Source organism: Vicugna pacos, chromosome 1 (assembly GCF_048564905.1).
Source record: "Vicugna pacos chromosome 1, VicPac4, whole genome shotgun sequence".
Classification (NCBI taxonomy): domain Eukaryota; kingdom Metazoa; phylum Chordata; class Mammalia; order Artiodactyla; family Camelidae; genus Vicugna; species Vicugna pacos.
Window position 1 is genome coordinate 5,435,555 of NC_132987.1, and position 20,272 is coordinate 5,455,826.

At 42.1% G+C, this 20,272-nt stretch overlaps 1 protein-coding gene across 2 annotated transcripts in view; it reads right to left on the reverse strand.

Moving 5' to 3' along the window:
* Window positions 1-20,272, reverse strand: part of TBC1D5 (TBC1 domain family member 5) — a 497,763-nt gene that overhangs the window by 211,981 nt on the left and 265,510 nt on the right. For both annotated transcript variants that reach the window (XM_072946459.1, XM_072946400.1), the window contains exons 6-9: window positions 17,230-17,338; window positions 15,696-15,785; window positions 15,523-15,597; window positions 14,337-14,404 (exon numbers count right to left, since the gene is read on the reverse strand). In XM_072946459.1, coding sequence (XP_072802560.1) covers window positions 14,337-14,404; window positions 15,523-15,597; window positions 15,696-15,785; window positions 17,230-17,338 — 342 coding nt within the window. The remainder of the gene's footprint in view (window positions 1-14,336; window positions 14,405-15,522; window positions 15,598-15,695; window positions 15,786-17,229; window positions 17,339-20,272) is intronic.

Genomic DNA, 20,272 nt, shown 5'->3' on the forward strand with positions numbered 1-20,272 from the left:
AGACTCTTTAAAAACATAACCATAGTACCACTTCAACACTACAACTAATAAAAATAATTAATTGAATATCTAATGTTCAAATTTCCCTAAAATCTTTTCAGTTTGCTTAAATCAAGATCCAAGAAGCATCCATACATTGCAGTTTGTTGATATGTCCCTTAAGGCTCTTTCACTCTCCTACCTCCCTCCCTCCCTCTCCGTCCCTCTCACTGTCTCACAGTGTATTTGTTAAAGAAACCAGGTTCTTCACTCTGTAGAAACTTCCCACATTCTGAATTTTACTTATTGTTCCTCCATCTTGTTATTTGTCACATTTGTCTTCCTGTTGTATTTCCTCTGTGAACTGGTAGGTACGTGCAGAGGCTTCACCAGATTCAGGTTCAACTTACAACAAATTCCTTCACAGGCGGTTTGATGGCTTTAGTATACGCTCACAAATCCTTCCGCACTCCTCCCTTACAGGTCAGGGAGTCAAACTTCTCTCCCTCAGAATGTGTGCTGCCCTCAGTGATGAGCTTCTCACAAAGAGAACACAGCGCAGTGATGCTGTGACAGGGCTTCCGTCTGCCTGTCCATCTGGAGGCACCCATGGAACCCAGACGCCCTGCTGCCAGGACGCCAAGCAGCTACAAGGGAGGGGAGCCGTGGGAAGGTGTTCTGGCCACAGCTGCAGAAGGTCTCTGCTGAGAGCCAGCTTCAACAGCCAGACCAGAGAGTGAACGCGCCTTCAGATGATTCCAGTCCTCAACCTTCCAGCTGGCCTGGCCAACACCACGTGGAACAGAGATGAACTGTCTTGCTCAGTTCCACGAGGCTGTAGATTAACCAACAAAATTAGTTCTGTTGCTGCTTTAAGCTTTGGGGTGGTTTACAGTGCAGCAGGAGATGACTGGTACAGTTGGTGCTGTGTGTTTCCATCAGGAGGCGTATATTTTTAGCTTATCTCTCTTTTTATGATGATCGATGATCACTGCCTAGATGTACTAATTCATTAGAGGTTGTCAAATGGTGAGATTATAACTATCATTTTTTCTTTCATTATTATCTAAAATACACAAAGAAAAATTTATTCTTGTCGATTTTTAGTTATCTTGAAGTACACATCACTATAATTTTGAAAACTATTGTTGACTTCTATTACATTTGTCCATGGATATTTGTGGACATCGAAGATCTATAAATGACAAGTGGCACTAATTCTGTCACAAATGTAGTCTATGTCAACCAGACTCCTCTCTTTGCCTTTTGCATATCTCCTCCTGTGACTGCAGTGTATGGAATGAATCAGGAAGTGAGGACGGAGGGCACCTAAACACCAGCTCTGGAGCCCCAGGAACCGGGAAGCCAGGTACCCGAGGGGAGTTAACTAGAAAGGCATCCAACAGACCCGTGGTCTGTCACAATACAGACAGTAAAGGGAAGCTAGGCAAATATCCGGGCTGTCTAAAATGAAGAGCTCCTCAGACAACAGAGAGGTAAAAAGAACATTTCCTCAGCAATAAAAGGGTTAAGAAAAGAGTGAAATGACAAAGGGCTTTGTCACGGCATTATAGTACATAATTAGGTAATTACAAGTATTAAAACAGACAAAGCACTGGGCCCAGATGAATTACTGAAGATGCAAGCATTCAATAAGATGCCCCAAGGGAAAATGCGAAGCCCTTGGTGAAGGTTTATACTCACGCAGCAGGATGGAGAAGCACAGGAGGACTTGTAGGGCCAACGACTGATGCATGTCCATCCTTCACAAACAGAATTCCAAAACAAGCATTCATCCAAAACTTAAAACACACTGATGGAAAGTCACTAGAATACTATTAAACACCAAACTAACTATAACACTTTCCTCTGGTTTGTTGCTTTATTTTCAAAACACCTGAAAAAATCAAGCAAAGACCAGAGAGGAAGAATTGGACACGGGGTGACAGCTCACCAGACACTCTTGATTCCTGTCCCCCTACTTCGGGGCATGTTTTCACCCTTCTCCCTACTCAGCCAAATCTGCTTACTCTTTTCTCCAGGCACACGGCAGGTTTAACCACCCAGCCTCCTTTTCAGTTAGCTGTGGTCACGTTGGCGCCAGCCCATGGGCTGAGAGTGGAAGTGATGTGTGACCATGAAATTCACACACCGTCCGGCACCCCCATCAGGCCCCACCTTCATCTCCCCTTCCACCTGGACAGAACGGAGCAGGTCGTCTGGGAAACCTGGGGAGCTGCATATGGATTGCGGGGCTTTTGAAAATAAATCTGCAAATTCTTTAACACATCTCCTTTCTCTCTTGGACTGTCTTGCTTTGGGGGAAGAATCTTCTGGAGAGAAGACATTTAGGCAGTCCCAAGGAGAGACTCACAAGGAGAGGGGCCAGCATGGACACCCCAGCCCTAGCCAGGCTTCCACACAACGATACGCGGCAACTATGAAATACATGGCAACTGTTCCTGGTCATGACTTCTGGTTGATCTGTTATGTAGTAACAGATAACAAACACAGATGTTGATACCTGTAACTGGGCTGTTGCTGAAAAACAATAAAGCATGTGGTAGAGGTGCCTGTGGGACTGGACAGAACTGGGAGGGCCTTGCTTACAGCCTCAGTGACAGACTCAAGGGTACGGAAGAGACGCTTAGCAAGACAGCCCACGAGGCTGCCAGTGAGGGTGGAAATGAAAGTGTGGAAGGCATCGTAAGGAAAATGGAAAGAAGAGGTTCCCTGTTGTATAGCGGCAACATGGCAGCCTCTAGTTATTCGGAAAGGAGGAAACGTACCTGATAAACTGGGTGATGCAGCAAGGAGCTGGCCCAGCTGTGCGGAGGGCGCTGCCTGGTCTCACTCGTTACTCATCGTAGGAAGAAAGGCGCAAAGCGGAAGGAAGAACTGCTCAGCATGAAGATGCTGGGACTCACTGGGCTTGAAAAGACATCTTTCCCCCCTCCTCCTCCTCTCCAGTCAACAAACGAAGCATTAAGACACTGCTTCCCGGCAAAGACCAAGTAGAAGAGTCGGTCAGAGAAACAAGGTCTAAAGATGAAACCAAGGGTGCGAGTGTGAAACCCTTTGGTAAGATCTCGGAAAGCACTAAAGCTGGCCTCAGAGAACTCTCCTGTCAGATAAGGTGCCCGATGCCCTGGAAAGGTTTACAAGGCATGCCTCACAGAGCCCGCAGCAGCCAGGTCAGGGCCGCTGCTCAGCACTCCCACTGCATACGACAGCTCTCACAACAAGAATCAACTGCCCTCAAACTCCCAAGGCTGCGGGGCTACACACTAGAGCATATGAGCCCGGCAGGGGGGAGCAGAAATAGTACTGATAAGTACTTCATCTCCACCGCCTTCTGAATAGGACTTGAGGTGATGCACTCATGTTTCCAGCTCCTGATTGCTTCACAGAGTGCTCTGCATACAGAAGGTGCTCGATAAATGCTTCTTGAGTGGAAAACGTGTTACATTCAGGCAAATAAGACTAACACAAATTATTACAGGCCAGTGGAAAGACCTGGAGTCCCAGGTCTCATTTCCACTCTGGCCATCCACTACTTATATTTTCTAAAGTTATTCTTTCTGAGCTTCAATTTTATCCATTTGCAAAATAAAAGGATTTCAGTAGGTGACTACCAATGACACAAATACCTACTATGGGTGCCAGGTACCAGGGAACATGAGAATATAAAACATAAAAACTAAATACTTAAGAAAATCTAAGTGAAAAAAGACACATTTTACAGATTTTTAAAAAGGAAAGTAACTAGAGCAACTGCAGGACCTACAAAAGAACAGAAGAGGCACTACAGTCTTTATCAGGACCCTCAACCCCTAGAATTGTAGTTGGTACAAAGTAATTTCTCAAGTAGTATTTGTTGAATGAATTAATAAATACACAAACCTCCAAACCAATCAACCAATGAAAAATGAACATGAAATCCTGAACTTAGGGACTGGAGGTGCGAAGGCCAAGTGTAAGAAAGGGCAGACCACAGTTCTGCTACCTTTGTTGTTGGCAGTCAGTGAAGGTAAGAGCAACACAGAGCTGTGAGAGGCTCCACGATGGAGGCGGACACTGATTTTAAAAAGGCAAAGAAAAGAAGGTGGGACTCTGTTGTCATGGCAAGGGGTGGGATCCAGCCCAAGAGGAGAGCAGAAGAATCCCCCCGAGTCTATCAGGGAAGATGAGTGTGTGAACTCACCACGGGTGAGAAGACCCGCAGAAGGGGCAGCGTGACAGGAAACACCAGGCGGTGCAGAGGGGGAACAGGCGGGTGCCGCTGGCCTCTCAGGAGGTGGCATCTGTCACCATCTAGAGGTTTTCATCAAAGCTTCTTTCTAGCTCTGACGCCCTGAGTTACACAGCAAGCTCTCTACGCCACTGCCCCTCTGTCTCAAAAAAGAAAAAACAACAACAACAACAACAACAAAAAAAAACCCAAAAAACTTTCTACTGGTACTATAAATGTGAAAAATTAAGAAATAAAATATAGGTAGATAGAAACATGCATTTTAAGTTTGAGACTTTGTCACACTGAAAATAGAGGCTTTATTTTGTGGTTTTTCAACAATTAAGAAAAAATTTAAAGCAATTTAGAGCATTTACCCCACAAGTGCTGAAGTAGCTCCAGTCCCAAATCTGTGTGCAGGTTCTGAAAATATGGTTACACGACTGCACAGGCCCTGCCTGCAAGGAATAGTCCAGGATGAGGGATTACTTTACCACCCGGCAGACTTGACTGTGTGACCTGCTCTCAATCAATGTGTGAATGCACAACTATAAACAGTGCTAAAAAAAAGTGGCTTTATTTATTTATTTATTTTGAAAAATTGAAGTACAGTCAGTTACAATGTTGTCTGGTGTACAGCACAACGTCCCAGTCATGCCTATACATGTGTATATCCATTTTCATATTCTTTTTCATTAAAGGTTATTAGAAGATATTGAACACAGTTCCCTGCTCTCTACAGAAGAAATCTGTCATTATTTTTTAAATCTATTTTGATATATAGTGGCTAACATTTGCAAATCTCAAACTCCCAAATTTATAACAAGGAGGCTCTCACGAGAGCAGATGCCTCAGGTCAGCGGCTCAGGGTGATGTGAGGGCCCCGCTGCCCCAGCTCCGAAGCCTGGGGTGCCCGGACACTCATCCAGGCACCACGGCTGAGGCAAGCACACCTATATTTTCACTCACATACTCTGAAATTGTTTTCAAGTTTAAAAATATCCCATAAATTGGAACAAATGTGTGGTAAGGATTTGCAGCTTCAATGGAACAGAAATGAGAAAAACACATGTTAAAAACATGAGCAATGCTGGAAAATACGTATTTCTAAATAAATACATATATACGACCGTAATAACCAAATATTTTGTTTCTACTCTAAATGTTGTCAAATGAGGAAGGACTACAGGCCGTCTGACAGCACTGCTCCCTGTGTTCCTGAGGATCTGTGTCTCCTCTCTTTAATATTTAAGAGACACACGCCCAGGTTGCCGACAGCTCCTAGAGAGCGGCTTGTGTTGTCCTTGTCGCCTTCTCGGCTGTGAAGACGTGCATATGCGAGGGCTGGCCGCGCGCGCACAAGCGTGTACTCTGCCTGCGTGAAATAAAATCACAACACAGCACCAAGCACAGCCACTCCCTCGTGTGTGCCTGCAGTCCACCTCGAGGAGACTGAAAATATAAATACAAGCTGCTATTTTGGTGTGATCACACGAACATGGCAGCTTGTGTGTTGTTTTTTCCTTTTAACATTTTAACACTGGGCAGATTGTCTGCATTAACACACACCAAAATCAATTCTGCTCCGAAACTGCTTGTAAGATCTTCTTTCCCTGAGGAATTCGGTTTTTATTTAAGTAAAAAATGGGCTTGGAGGAAACTGTATAAAAAGATATCAACATTTAGGATATCTTCACTCTGTGAGTGTGACAGTCAATGTTGGACCAGGGTACTGGTGGTGTTTCTCCCAAAATGGGAACAGGGGAGAAGATGAACTTTAAGTAAGAAAGAAAAAAAACCAACAAGTTAACCTATAAAATCACTTTTGTATATCATTAATATAGAAAACATTGTCAAAGTGTTCTGATTTCAAGCTGCCCACTACAATGTAGCATAAGAACTAAATTCGACCCAAAAAAATCAGATATATACTATAAAACTTCATGGAGGTTTCTTAAGGAAAGAGAAAGGAAATAAAAGTAAATTTTTAGCATAGGCCATATCTAATAGTTCACTATGAATAAAAAATAAAATGCAGACATTCCTATCACATACTATACAAAAATATAACAATGAAATTATTTACACAGCACCAACTGTCCAACAGAACTTCCTATGATGCTAGAAACGCTCTGCATCTGTGCTCTCCTATATAGTAGCCATTAGCACTTGAGATGCAGCTTATGAAGACTTATTTTATTTTATTTAATCTAAATTAATTTAAATTTAAATAGCCGCATGTGCCTGGTGGCTACCAAACTGGACAGCACACACCTACAGCTTTAAAGAGAAAATTCTGGCAGTTATTAATGACTCCAAAAAATATCAAATGATAAGATAAAAAAATCGGGGGAACAAAGCTTGCTTAAACAGATTACCTCTAAAGCTTGGCCCACAGGGGAACAATAAAAAAAGAAAGCATCTGATGAAAAAGCTGGATCTTTAAAGATCTAACCATGTCATGGAGAATGGAATTAACTGATGAGCGAACTGCCTGGAGTGCTGCCCGCGATAATCCTACAGTCACCAGAAACGTGAAAGACAAGAAACTGAAGACAACAACCAGCATATCCAGTAGGCAGTCAGGTCTACTTTTAAATACACTCACAGCGACAATGATAAAAGTAAGTGCAAGAATTTTAATCATCTGATTCAAGAGAGGGGAGAACGCATTTGAAGAAAAGATGATGCTCTTTGGCAATAGCTTATAAATATGTTAATTTGCAAATGATATTATAGACGCTATAAATACACTTTTAGAATAGACCTCGATAGACCAAATAACAGACTTCTTTGGTATCTAATATGGAAATGATATTTTATTCTGAACTCCGCATTTCCCATCATTTAAAATAATACTGACTTTCACTGAATGTCACAGTCTTTGAAGCAGGGCAAAGTCGGTGCAGAAGGGACGATTCACGCTCTGAATTAGAAATGCTGTAAACTGGACGCTTCCTGATTTACCTTTGATTATCCATTTTTGGTGTTTTTTTTCTGGTAATAAAAATGAGAACCGTAACAACCTCATTAGGTTGAGATCAGGAACAATTAATTGAAACGAATACAAAACCCTTTGAGGCAAAAAATGGTTAGCAGAATAAAAGGATATTAAAATTAGTTGAAATAGGAGATAATATTTAATACAGATCAAATAAATTTGATGATGATGGCAACAGATTATGAGATGAAATTATCTTGTTTAAACTCAGGCTAGGAGGCTGACAATAATATTTTTCATGTGCTGATGTCTCTGAAGATTCAAAGTGTGAGAGACTGCTATTACTGAAAGTGAACAATACTGACCAGCAGTGATAAGAGTCACCATCGGTGAGCATTTATTAAGCATCACCCGGACTCTGCAGTGAGACAAAAACAAGGTTGGGTCCCTGCCCCCTACGGGCTGACCATCAGGTCTGAAAGATGAGACCTGGGCTCACACCAGAGCTCCTGGAAGTACTCGATCACAGAGCCATTATCTTCCACTGTAACTTTTTTTGCCTGCTTTCTTTATTAAACTCTTGAGCTTCTTCAGGGCCCACATCATATTTATCTTACCATCTGCAGTGCCAAGGAAATTAATATAAATGTACTGACTACACTGGCAGACTGAACACACTTGTAGGTCTAAATAAATGTAAGACCAAACAAACTTAAGTAACATCATCAAAAAGTTATTAAGAAAATGCCCCTGGAACATGGCATAGACACATATTTCCAATTGTAAAGACTGGAACATGCTTCCTCAACAGAGTGGTGATAAACTCAGCCTTGAAGGGGGAGCTATCAGGAATTCAACAGGGGGCAACAGGGGAAGCTGCATTCCAGCAGAGGAGAGGTCTGACAGCAAACTGGGGAAGGACTTCAGGCTGCTGGTTCTGCATATAAACAGCTGGAACGTCACTACTCCAGCTTAAGTAAAAAGCAGAGCAGACTGAAGAATCAAACCCTCTTCTTGGGCCCATAAGAGAAGGGAGGACACAGACAAACTGCTGCCCCCAAGACAGGAGAGGCAGACAGGCAAGTATAGGGAGTGACAATCCAGCAGAAAGAAGACTAACTAGCAAAACCGCTGGCAGAGCCAGTGCAGGGGAAAGAGAACTGGAACTAGAATGGACAGACTGCTGGAAGCTCACTGGACAACTGAGAGGTACGCACTCCAGGGAAGCCCAGTCACACGGAGGCCCCCAATATTATGAGACTGACTTCCAGGAGCTCAACCAGGTCCCCACAGTAAATATCAGAGAAAAGTCCCCTCAGCTTCTTCGTAGCAAGGCCTGCCTGCAGGGAACGCCAGTTAGCCAGAGCCTAACCTGCTGGGATGCTGTCAGACCCAAGTGACCTGGGCGAAGGGAAATCTCAACTGCAACCCACTGCTGCCAGCCTGTCCCATCTAAGTGGGGGAGGGAGATGTGAGAGACACTCGTCAAGGGCACAGTCCAGAGGCACAGGCTCGCTGAAACACTGACCCTAAGTCTAAAGAACACTTCTCTCCTTATCGCCATGTCACCAACGGCCTGCTTACTGCAGTTTCTTTTAACCAGTACATCCTGTCCGGCTGTCATAAAAACAAACAAACAAAACACCCAAAACAACAACAACAAAAATCACAAGGAATACCAAAAGGCAAAAAGAACAATTTGAAGAGACAGAGCAAGCATCAGAACGAAAGAAAGCAAAGATGTTGAAATTATGAAATCAGGAATTTAAAACCACTATGATTAATATGCTAAAGGCTCTAATGGATAAAGCAGACAGCACGTAAGAACAGATGGGCAATGTAGGCAAAAGATGGAAATCCTAAGAAAGAAACAAAAAGAAATGTTAGAGGTAAAAAATACTGTAACAGAAATGAAGAATACCTTTGATGGGCTTATTAGCAGACTGGACAGCTAAGAATCTGAGCTAAAGGACAGAGTGATAGGATCCTTGAAAACTAAAAAACAAAGAGAACGAAGCCTGAAAAAAACAGACCAAAAATCCAAGGACTATGGACAACTACAAAAGGTATAAATAACATGCATATACTGGGAATATCAGAAGGGGAAGAAAGAAAGGAACAGGCGAAATATCGGAACAATAATGATGGAGAAATTCTGCAAATTAATGTCAGTCACCAAACCACAGAACTGCGAAGCTCCGAGAACCAAGCAGGATAAACGTGCAAAGAACCACATCGAGGCAGACCATTTCCAAACTGCAGAAAATCAAAGGTGAAGTCCTTAAAGGAGAAAAAAAAACTTACCTATGTAAGAACAAAGGAAAGAATTACATGAAACTTATCCTCAGAAACCATTCAAAACAGAAGAGTGTGAAGTGAAACATTTAAAGTGTTGAGAGGGAAAAACTCACCAACCTAGAATTCTGTACCCTGCAAAATTATCCAACAAAAGTGAAGGAAAAATAGAGACATTCTCAGACAAGCAAAAATTGAGAGTTTGTCTGTAGGCTTGCCTTGTAAAAAATTACTTAAAAAGTTCTTTAGAGAAAAGGAAAATGATTTTTAACCCTGATCTACATAAAGAAAGGCATAAGAAGGAATAAAAATGAAATAAAACCTTTTATTTTTCTTACTCTTAACTGATACAACAGATAATGATTTGTTTACAATAATAATACCAACAATGTATTCAACCAATGCTTATGCGTGTGTAAATATACATACATACATGTGTATTTATATGCTTATGTGTAAATAAAACGAATGACAGAAATGATACACGGGACCCCAGGGAGGAATCAGAACTACTTCTGTTATTTATTATAAGGTACTGACACTATCTGTGAAGGAGTATAGTGTTATTTGAAAGTGGAATTGCTAAAATGTATATTGTAAAATCTAGGGTAACTTTAAAAAAAAATAAACTTTAAAAAAGTTTAAACAACTTTTTAAAGTTTACAACTTTAAAAAAGAAGTATAACCAATATGCTGAGAAAGGAGAGAAAATGGAATAATCTAAAATGCCTAAATATAAGTATAAAAGGCAGAAAAAGAGCGGAAGACAAAAATAAGAACAGAGAACAAGGGTAACAGAAAACAGTGACAAATAAGACCGATAATAATCCAACTGTGTCAATAATCACTTTGAGCACCAGTGCAGATCACCTAAATGCACCAGTGAAAAGACAGATGTTGTCAGAGTGGATCAACAAACAAGACCCAATTGTATGTTGCCTACAAGAAACCCATTTTAAATATAGACACATGTTGATTGAAAGTGAAGAGATAGAGAACAGTGTACCATGTTAACACTAGTTAAGAGAGAAAAAGGCCACTGTGTAAATGGTAAAGGGGTCAATGCTCCAAGAAGACTTAAAACCCTTAACACGCATGCACCTAACAACAGAGCATCACACTATGTGAGGCAAAACCCAATGAAACTGCAGAGAAACAAAAGAATCCACTATCATGGCTGGCAATTCAACACCCCTCTAGTAGAAACGGACAGACTGGGCAGGCAGATAATCAGAAGGACATGGCTGCACTCCACACCATCAACCATCAGCTGGCTGTAACTGACAGCCATGGACTACTTCACTCAACAGCAGCAGGTTAAATGGGCTCCAGCTCACGGGAACACACAGAGAGATATCCCATTCTGGACCATAAAACACACCTTAACAAATCCGAAAGAACAGAAATCACACAATGTCTGCTCTCAGACCACAAGGAATGAAACCTGAAATCAGTAACAGTAAGGTAAGTGGGAAGCCCTAACAGGGAGCTCTGTGTGTTAGGGAGTCTGGGTAAGGACAGCCTCTGCAAAACCAGTCACAGGAGGTCTGCGATCAGGCAAGAAGCATGATGAGAAACGTGCTTTGTGGAAACAGGGCAACAACACACGGATTGGACTGGAAGAGAAAGTGAACAGATCCAAAGAAAACAATTAAACAAGTAAGCGACTCTAGGTAAGAGGTAAAGAGGACTCGAAAAAGAGCAGTAAAAATGGAAGAGAACTGATGAATGTGAGAAAGCCACAAATAATGATCCCCTATTTTTAAAAAACTGAAGTACAGTCAGTTACAATGTGTCAATTTCTGGTGTACAGCACCCAGTCACACATATACATACATATGTTCCTTTTCATAGTCTTTTTCATTAGAGGTTATTACAAGATATTGAATATAGTTCCCTGCACTATACACAGGAAATTTGATTTTTATCTATTTTTACATATAGTGGTTAATAGTTGCAAATCTCAAACTCATAAAAAATTTATGTCCTCAACTCATCTGCTCCCATCCGTCCTGTCTCAGTCACTAACACTCCTGAACCTGTAGCACAGAGACAGACGCCAAGGTGCTCTTCCGGCTGCCATCCTCACTTCTGCCTTCACCCCAGCACATCTCTTCTTAGGTGTCACACTCAGTATCCCCCAGCGGCTCCCCACTGCAGCGGGAACAAATCCACCCTCCTCACGATGGTCCGCCGGGCTGCCTGTCCAGCACGCGCTTCTTCAGGTTTCTCCCCTGAAATCACCTGCTTTCCTCTTGTTCCTCTAAATACTGAGCTCATTTTCACTGTGGACATGGCACCAGCCGTACCCTCTGCCTGGAACGTTCTTCCCCTACCTCTTCACGTGGGCTTTTATAATTTTTCACATCTCAGCTCAATTGTCACCTTCCTAGAGATGCCGTTTCTGGCCACCGTTCCTCCAGCAGCCACCCTCTAGCTGTCCTATTACCCTGCTCTACTCCTTCACGGCATTCAGCACCCTCTGTATCTCCGCGTGCTTCCTGTCTCCCTCCCCCACTTCTCGGCCACTAAATGTACACCCTGCGAGAGTAGGGCCTTGTCTGTCCTACCCATCACTCAGTTCTCCAATGCAAAGGAGAGGCCTGAAACGCAGTAGACATTCAGTAAAATAACCAGATCTCTCACAGATGCCAGTGAGCGAGGGACCCTGTACAACATTCACTGTGAGCTGCTGTCCAGACTGGACTGCAAAGTACAGATTTAGATCATGTGATGCTTCACAAAGAGAGTGTATTGTCTAAAGTCGTAAAATTATTCAAGCTATTCGGCTTTTATTATTAGGCAATTTGGTGGCTTTAAAATAAGACTGACAGCCTTACCTAACGGGCTAAGTGACCTGCCACCAAGTTGATACAGAGATGGCAGGGAGACTGACTAGGTGTGGAGAGAGCCACGGACAGCCTTCTGGGGAAGGAGAGATGCAACCTCCCCACGTTGGACCAGAGGGCCTCCCAGCAGCCTTCCCTGGATCTCCGATTTGCCAACTTAATTAAAATGCACCAGTGGAGACAAATTATAAGGAAAAAAAATGTATGTGTGTTATACACACATGTACTTTTTATAGGAAAAATACATAGGGGATATAAAACCAAATAGAAGAAAACAGCTTTCAAGAAATAGCACTTTCTCACACAGCAAAGCAGAAATGTTTGTGCTAAGTAACCAAAACGGTGAAGAGGCTCCCAGCACCGCTTCTTGTCTGGTCTGTCTGGCCTATTTGACTTCTACCGTCTCCTCCCTTGTTTGCTGTTTCTTTTGGCCAGTCTGGTCCACGTGGCCCTCATGTGTGACTCTGCCCCAGTGGCAGGTACCTCCACTTCCACCTGACAGCAGGAGCAATGGTGGTGAAGACCCTTCTGTTAGCCACTTCCAACTGAAGCTGTCAGGTTTCCTAAGGTGACCGCCTAGCATTCTGTACTAGCGATTCCTTTACTGCTTGGTTAGCAGTACGCACTGTGCATTTTGTTTTTATGAGGCCCATTTTACTGCCACTCATCACCCAGTTACTTAAATGACTGGTAAGGAAATTCGTTCTTTTGTTTTAGTCAACAAATCTGTATTGAGGCCTCCTGTGAACCAACACAATGGCATTCTGCTCTCTGAAGCCATCTACTAGAGCTCAGGCAGTCCCTGAGCTCTGGCACCGGAGGGCGGCTTCCCCACAGCTGGTTAGTCCTGGGTTAGCAGAGTAACTCAAGCTCATTGCAATGACTCCACTCCTCCCACGACCCCCAACAACCTGCTCCCACTGCCAGTCGTCGATGGTTTTGCAGTTCTGTGAACCTAGGATTCCACTGAATTAGTCTCATTTTAAAATAAAAAATTTCATTTGTTAAATATGTAGTATAACCTTTTAATGGCCCATGTCACCTCTTATTCTGTTTAGGACATGGAAAGAGGTGAATGCCAGAGAGCTGGGGCCCCAATGTGGTACCAGATCAGAGGAGCTGAACCAGGAGTGGGACAGACAGGCAGAAGGACCTGTAAGAAGGCACAGGAGAGACAGGACTCTGCACGGCTCATCCTGGATCTCAGTGATCAGTTTAAATGTACTGCAGTTACGGAGTCTGCAGTATAAAGGATAAATGCATCTAACGTACTACTGTTACAACATACACTCATTAATCTGTAACAGTCCTGTGAGGTGGTTACTGTCATCCTCGCTTTACAGAAGAGGACATCTAAGGGGGAAAGACGTTCCTTGAAATTAACTTGCCCGGGGTTACAGTATATGTTGCTAGAACTTACTCAAGGGTCTTTCTACACAACTTCCATGTACTTCTCCCTACATGACCCAGAAAGAAGAGGCCCGACACATAAAGGTTACAGACGTTAACTATGTGCTAAACAAGAACCTAATCTTCACATGGAAAATACTTAGTAGGCTGAGTTGTTTACAAGCCTAAATGGCTTCAAGAGGAAGAGAAATAAGGGAATGAAAATAATAGTTGTCATTTAGAAAGTAATTTGGTTAGAAATGGATTCCAAAGTGTAAAGCAAAGGATGATTTTTTCTAGCAAAACCAGTATTAGAACTACATCATATAACCTTAATCAGAAGCACATGACTTCAAATAATTGCTGGAAATTGAAAAACTGATTTAAATATTAAAGTATTTACATATTACTTTAATATTATCAATATTATAAATATTTATTTTGAAAAAGGGAACATAAAAATATATACTTTGGGAATAGAAAGTAATTATTATCAAAATTTGGCCAAAATAAATGTCATTAACACAAGAACACTGCATTCAGTTAAGGCTCCGCTATAAAGCTGTATTTTGCAAAAACTACAAAGACGTAACACCAACTGGAATTACTGAAAGTAACTTGTAAATAGTAAAACGTAAATAGTTCTACATACGTTCTTTTAACATCTTGTTCAATCATTGACCGAAGTTCTTTATCCTGGAAGAATTTGTTCCAGAGACTCTGAAATAAGGAAAACAACCTATTTAAAATAATATCTCACCTTTGCTTGACTTTAATGATCTCAATTTAATAATTTAAATGGTTAAATTTATCCTTCTCTAACTTATGACTTCACATTGCAGATTGGAAACCTGAAGCTGGAAAAGTGTTTATTAAAATCTACTTTAATCTCAGAAACACATCCTTATTCCAACATCAATTTTCCAGTGCTGTTACCGTATACATACTTAAAACTTTCTACTGCCTGTGTAACAAGAACGGTGCTCTCCTGCTCTGTGCCTGCGGCTGCCCCACCACACGCAGGGCCGCCTGGAGCAGAGGAGGGCCACGGGCCGGCTGGGCCCAACCGGAACCTGACCCGAACTGCCAGCGCACTAAAAAGAAACGTGATGTTTTCTACAAAGCTTTGGTTTGATAATTGAAGAGATTTTCATGTACTTTCAAAAATGTGAATGTAAATAAAGTTTTAAAAAGTACTTAATGTTTCATGAAGCTATACTGTAGACTATATCATATAATTACAAGTATCAGGAAAAAGAAACGCTGATGTTATACACGAACTGGAGAAAAAAACTGTTAGCATGGAAACAGGAATTCGAGCAGCACTGAATAAGGCACATGGTACCGCTGCGCAGTCAGTGTTCCTGTCTTCACTGGAACATGAGCGGAGGTGGGCCTGGTCTTTGCCGTGCTCTTTAAAAACCTGTTCACAGATTCACATCAGACAGTTACTTTCCCTCGTGTGAGCTAGCCCTACCAAGTGGAGCCCTCTCTCTTCCTGTCGTGGAGTGAGGCTGTCCTCAGCCCCCGGGCCCCACTGGGACCCTGATGAGCAGTCCTAGCCCCACCTCGTGCCCCTGCACTTGACCCTCAGTGCTTACAGGCCCTGAGGCCTCTCCTGGCCGCATGTCCCACAGAAACAGATCACCAACTTCCTACAGCACTGCACCTACACTGCATGGGGAAATTTCCACCTGGCTTTAGGGGGTATAACTTGTGGGGTAAAAAAGTGATAATAATTGGTATGAAATAACACTGCATTCATGGTGACTGATAGCGAGACTCAGAAGCACTCTTGTGGGAAAAGAGGCTGAGATATGAATGAAGACATACTGTACCCCTTCGTCCTGTGACAGGGGGTTATTGATCATCAAGTCTTGCTGGCCGACGACCTTCCTCGGGTTTGTGATGTGCTGCGGAAGAAAGGAAGAAAGAAAACACACACAGATCAGAGGCTGCACAACTTTAAGTATACATAAGAAAACATTACAGTCATCAAAGTACAACTTACGATTTCTTTCACGTTGCTATACCATGCTCTTAATTCTTGAATTCTGCTTACCCACTGACTTTTATCTTGAGGAAGAACACAAAGAAAGAGCTGTCCAAAAAAAAAATTTTTTTTATAAAAATTGTAAGAAGTAAAACGTGAAACTATACCAAACAGAATCACCTGAGAATGGAAAATACTCATGATACTCCTATTCATGGCATTGCATACTCACATCATCATTCCCATTTGCAACACACTGTATTTGGGGGTATTTAAGAAACATACACATTTGGACAAAACAAAAAGTGAAGAAAGGCCAAACAACAAAATCCCAAAAGTTACACCACAAAAATGGGATCAACCTTCCCTCCAGACTTAATTAGAAATGAACAAGAGACATTAATTGAGGTTCAAGTACAATCCTATTTTACATTCTTGTATTAATGGGGGTGATGAGGTGTATTAACAGGCACAAGGTCCAATCTGTAATTTCGAGGTTGAAGATTTGTCTTCAAAGAAGCAGGTAAAGGACAGAAAAGAACAATCTGAGGACACAGCCTGAGAAGTGAAGTCATCCCTTTTACCGCAGAAAATGTAATTTACAACCAGCAATCAGCTTATGAAAATAACGAGCATTCTTAAAAAGACAAATTTGATTTAATTTAGTTTAATACAACATTAAAATAAATCTGGATTTGTGTTTATTTTTAGCAAAGGAAGGAGACAAAGTTAAACAACAAGGAGCCGGGGGCGGGGCAGGCGCCCTGGGACACAGCCACTCCAGCAGCACGTCCCCTGCCTTTACTGCCTGCATCTCACAGAAGAAAAATGTATTTTAATTATTAAATCTAAATTATTAAATTTAAAACTGTCTAATACATTATGTGTTCCTGACTGTCTTTACTTGCAGGCTCCGTATGCTCAACTTACGCAGATAAGCCCTAAAAAACTTTCAATAGAAGTCATTTTAAAAATGAGTCTGAATCTAAACTAATTCATTTTGAGAGAACAAAAAGGCACATGTGTCCAAGCGAGGAAAGATACTGCAGATCATCCCGCGCGTGGTGCTGATGGCCTGCTCGGGAAGGAGACCCGCCTCATTTCCTTCCACTTCTTCAGGCTGCCCCCCTTCAGGTACTTTCCAGTAAAAAAGCTGAGAAATCTTTTCCAGCTGCTACTGATGAAGAGAAGCGGGAGAATGACTAAGCGAGGCACCCGAGACAATAGGAATCTGAAACCCTCGCCCTCCAGCTCCTACTCAGCTCCAAGAATTTCTGCAAACGCCTCTGGGGAAACTGAAGGGATCGCTTTGAGTCCCAGGCCATCAACTGAGATGAGAAGACCGTTATCTCAAGGGGCTCCTTCACTGTCACCAGTTCCCCAGGTCTGAGGCTGTTCAACCTTAGCAGCAAACATCCCGGGAAAGATAAACACGGGTGGAGTGAGGTCTCCTGGAAAACTCCGTGGTCCCCGCATGGCTGATCTTCCAGGGCATCAGGTGATGTGCTGATATGCTGTGGACACGAGCTGTAAATAAGTATTTCCTGCTTACCTTCCAGCAAATGCTGCGGAACCTGCTGCTTCTCAGCTGCCCATTAATCCCCTTCTGCCGTATTGTTGCCAAGTAGTTGTTGTTTACGAAGAGTTCCTCCCATTCCTTCCTAGACGTGAGAAATGGGGATCCTTTTGTTACAATTCTGCTTGGAGAGGAGTGCTACAGCAATTTACTTTTAAATAAGTCTAAGAGATGCAACTTTAAAGATGTATATATTTAATTGTGTACTGTTTCTGAACGCCTGGCTGTCTTTTTGGACAGAGTTCTTCCGTAGATTTAATGAATATGGAGATCGCTATAATTATGCCAGCTCCTGAAATTCATAATGTCTACGGAGGCTAGCCCCTTTCCTCTAAAAGGCTGGTAGTGCAGTTCCGTGCATAAACTAGAGAAAAATGAATATTAATCTAAGTATATGACTGCTTTAGCCACTGACAAAGCTATCCCTGCTCCAAAAATACACAACAAAAAAAGTGTGCCACAGATTCTCTTGACTTCTCATGTGAAATATCTGTCTAAATGAACTCATTTCTCTGTAATGGAAGGCTGGGCAGTTACATATAATAGAAGACGACTTTCTTTAATTTTCCGTACTATTTACTATTGAATTCTCTGCCACATTTTTCTACATGATCAGTTTTGAAATTTTAGCAGGTGCAGGCAAATCCGAAAAAAAAAATCAAAAAATTTAAAAGCCTCACTGCAAAAACTGTTAAAGGCAAGCTTGAGTCCCTCGCACACCCAAGACCGAGCAGAGAAACAATGGAAGCCTGCCTCCCAGGCATGCAGGCACCAGGGGCCTCACACCTGTACCTCATTAATATACAAGTCAATCTGCTCTGCTGGGAGACAATTGGAAATTAATTGTCCCAAACCATTTACCGAGTTTGAATGAAGGAAGCAAACCTACATTCCCTGTATCTTGTACCAAACTAAACATCAAGAATCGTTTGTCAATAGTTGAGGCCACTGAGTCCGGCTTTATGAAATTTCTCGCAGATGTCCTAATGCCACAGTAAACTTACAACTTACAATTTCTTATCAAAGCTGAAACCCTGGTAATCTCTTCAGAGAGACTAACTCAAAAGGAAGCCTTGAAAGCCCTCAATCATCCTTCTTTGAATACGTGCAGTTGTCACTAGCCGGACCCTGATCGTTTTGGGGAAGGACAGCTGGACACCATGCGATCTGAGAGCCAGGAACAGAACCAACCGCTCACCTCAAGTTCAGCACCCTGACTGTGAGGCGGGCTGCATCTCCTCGAGTTTTCCAGAAGAGAGACCAAGGCAATGGCACATCCCTAATGTCACGAGCAGGAGGATGTCCAGCCTCAGCCCTGTGGCTCTGATCTCCAACCACACCAGGTCTCCTGCTGCCGGGGACTCTTTGGCTAAGGGTGACCCATGGGACACACACTCCAACCTTATCCCGGAAGAATAAATTCCTGCCACTACTCTGAAAATTTCTTCTTTTCACCACCCTATTCATAAAAGAAAATAGTATTTCATTTTTATTTTACTTGTGTTTGTACCATTAATGGAACTGAAATTTTTCATGCTTTTGGGTTATTTTCTTTTTTTTAAAAAACTTCCTTTCTTGGGCTTCGCCTCTTTGAAGCGTTATATGATATTTGAGAACAGACATCAGAGTCACATCTCAGGGATAAAAAGATGGCCATGCGCGCAGGAACAGTACACACTTTATCAGCTCTACAAGCATGGCCAAGTTATGTAACCTCTCTGTGCCTCTGCTGCCTCACCTGTAAAATGGAACAGTAATAGAATCAACCTCAAATAATCATTATGAGAATTAAAACACATGGAAAGTCCTCAGAAGGGTGCCCAACATAGTCTAACATTGAAAAAATTAATGTTATTGTTAACAATACTTATAACACTGCTCTTATTTTGGTGTGACTTATTGGTCCAAGAGAGTTTTTCATTAATTAAAGACATCACATCGTTCTGCCATGTATCAGTATTTTTAACCCAATTATTTTGATTTTCACACATTGAAGCTTTCTGTGTCTAAATGAAACCTAAGACTTATTTCCTCTTGATGCTCCTTCCATCATTTTCATGCATAAGTGATTCTTAGTCACTCCAGGTTCAAAGACATGCTCACTGAATTCTTGGCTTAAAACAGAATCACTTTAGTCCAACTGCAGTACCTATAGTATTTTAAATACATTATCCATTTCCCAACAATTTCACACAGATTACCCACATCACTATTATCCAGGTTTGTTTTTATCCACTTTGTACTAATCCTCGAAGACCAGACCAGAAACGAGTACTGACACCATTACAGGAGGACGTCTCAGAAAACGTGAGGATGTTTAAACAGCTTGTGGTCTGGGTACCAAAGCGCAAATCTCAAATGGAATCAGAACTGGGATGAGGCCATGCAGTCTGGAGGGGACCATGACCCCCAGCCTCTTCAACGTCAAGTCACAGGCACCAAAGCCTCTGTGAGAGCAGACACAGCTGGTGCTGAGATCCACCGCCATCTCGTCAAGTTAAGCAGCCTTTTAAGGTCAAGTTCCATTCCACTTATGTAATGAAGGATAATTATTTGTTAGCTTAAATAAGACCCTGTGCCTTGATTACAGTGTTGGTAAAGAGAAAAGGAGACTGAGGCCTGTGGGATGGAAACCTCATCTCTGAAATTCACAACCATTTAAATTTATTCCTAGGTGCTTATAGTTCCAATTAAGGACTAACATCTCAAAGTGATGGAGAGCTCTAACAGAGAAACGCAGAGGCCACAAGATAATCCATTAATTGTCTTTCTCTTCTACGGGATAGCGTTTCATTAACCAACTGTGATACAGAGTAAACATAATACACATTTATTCAGTGCCGACTCTGTGCTTAGCACTCAAAGAAATAAAAAAAAAAGCATTCAGGAAAGGGGGTAGATGAATGTGTAAACCAACAATTAAGATGATAAAGGCAAAGCACCGTGGTAGTACAGAGGAGAAATAGTGTTTTACCTACTAAAACTCAGTGTAGAAAATGATACGTAGTTGCACCACAGG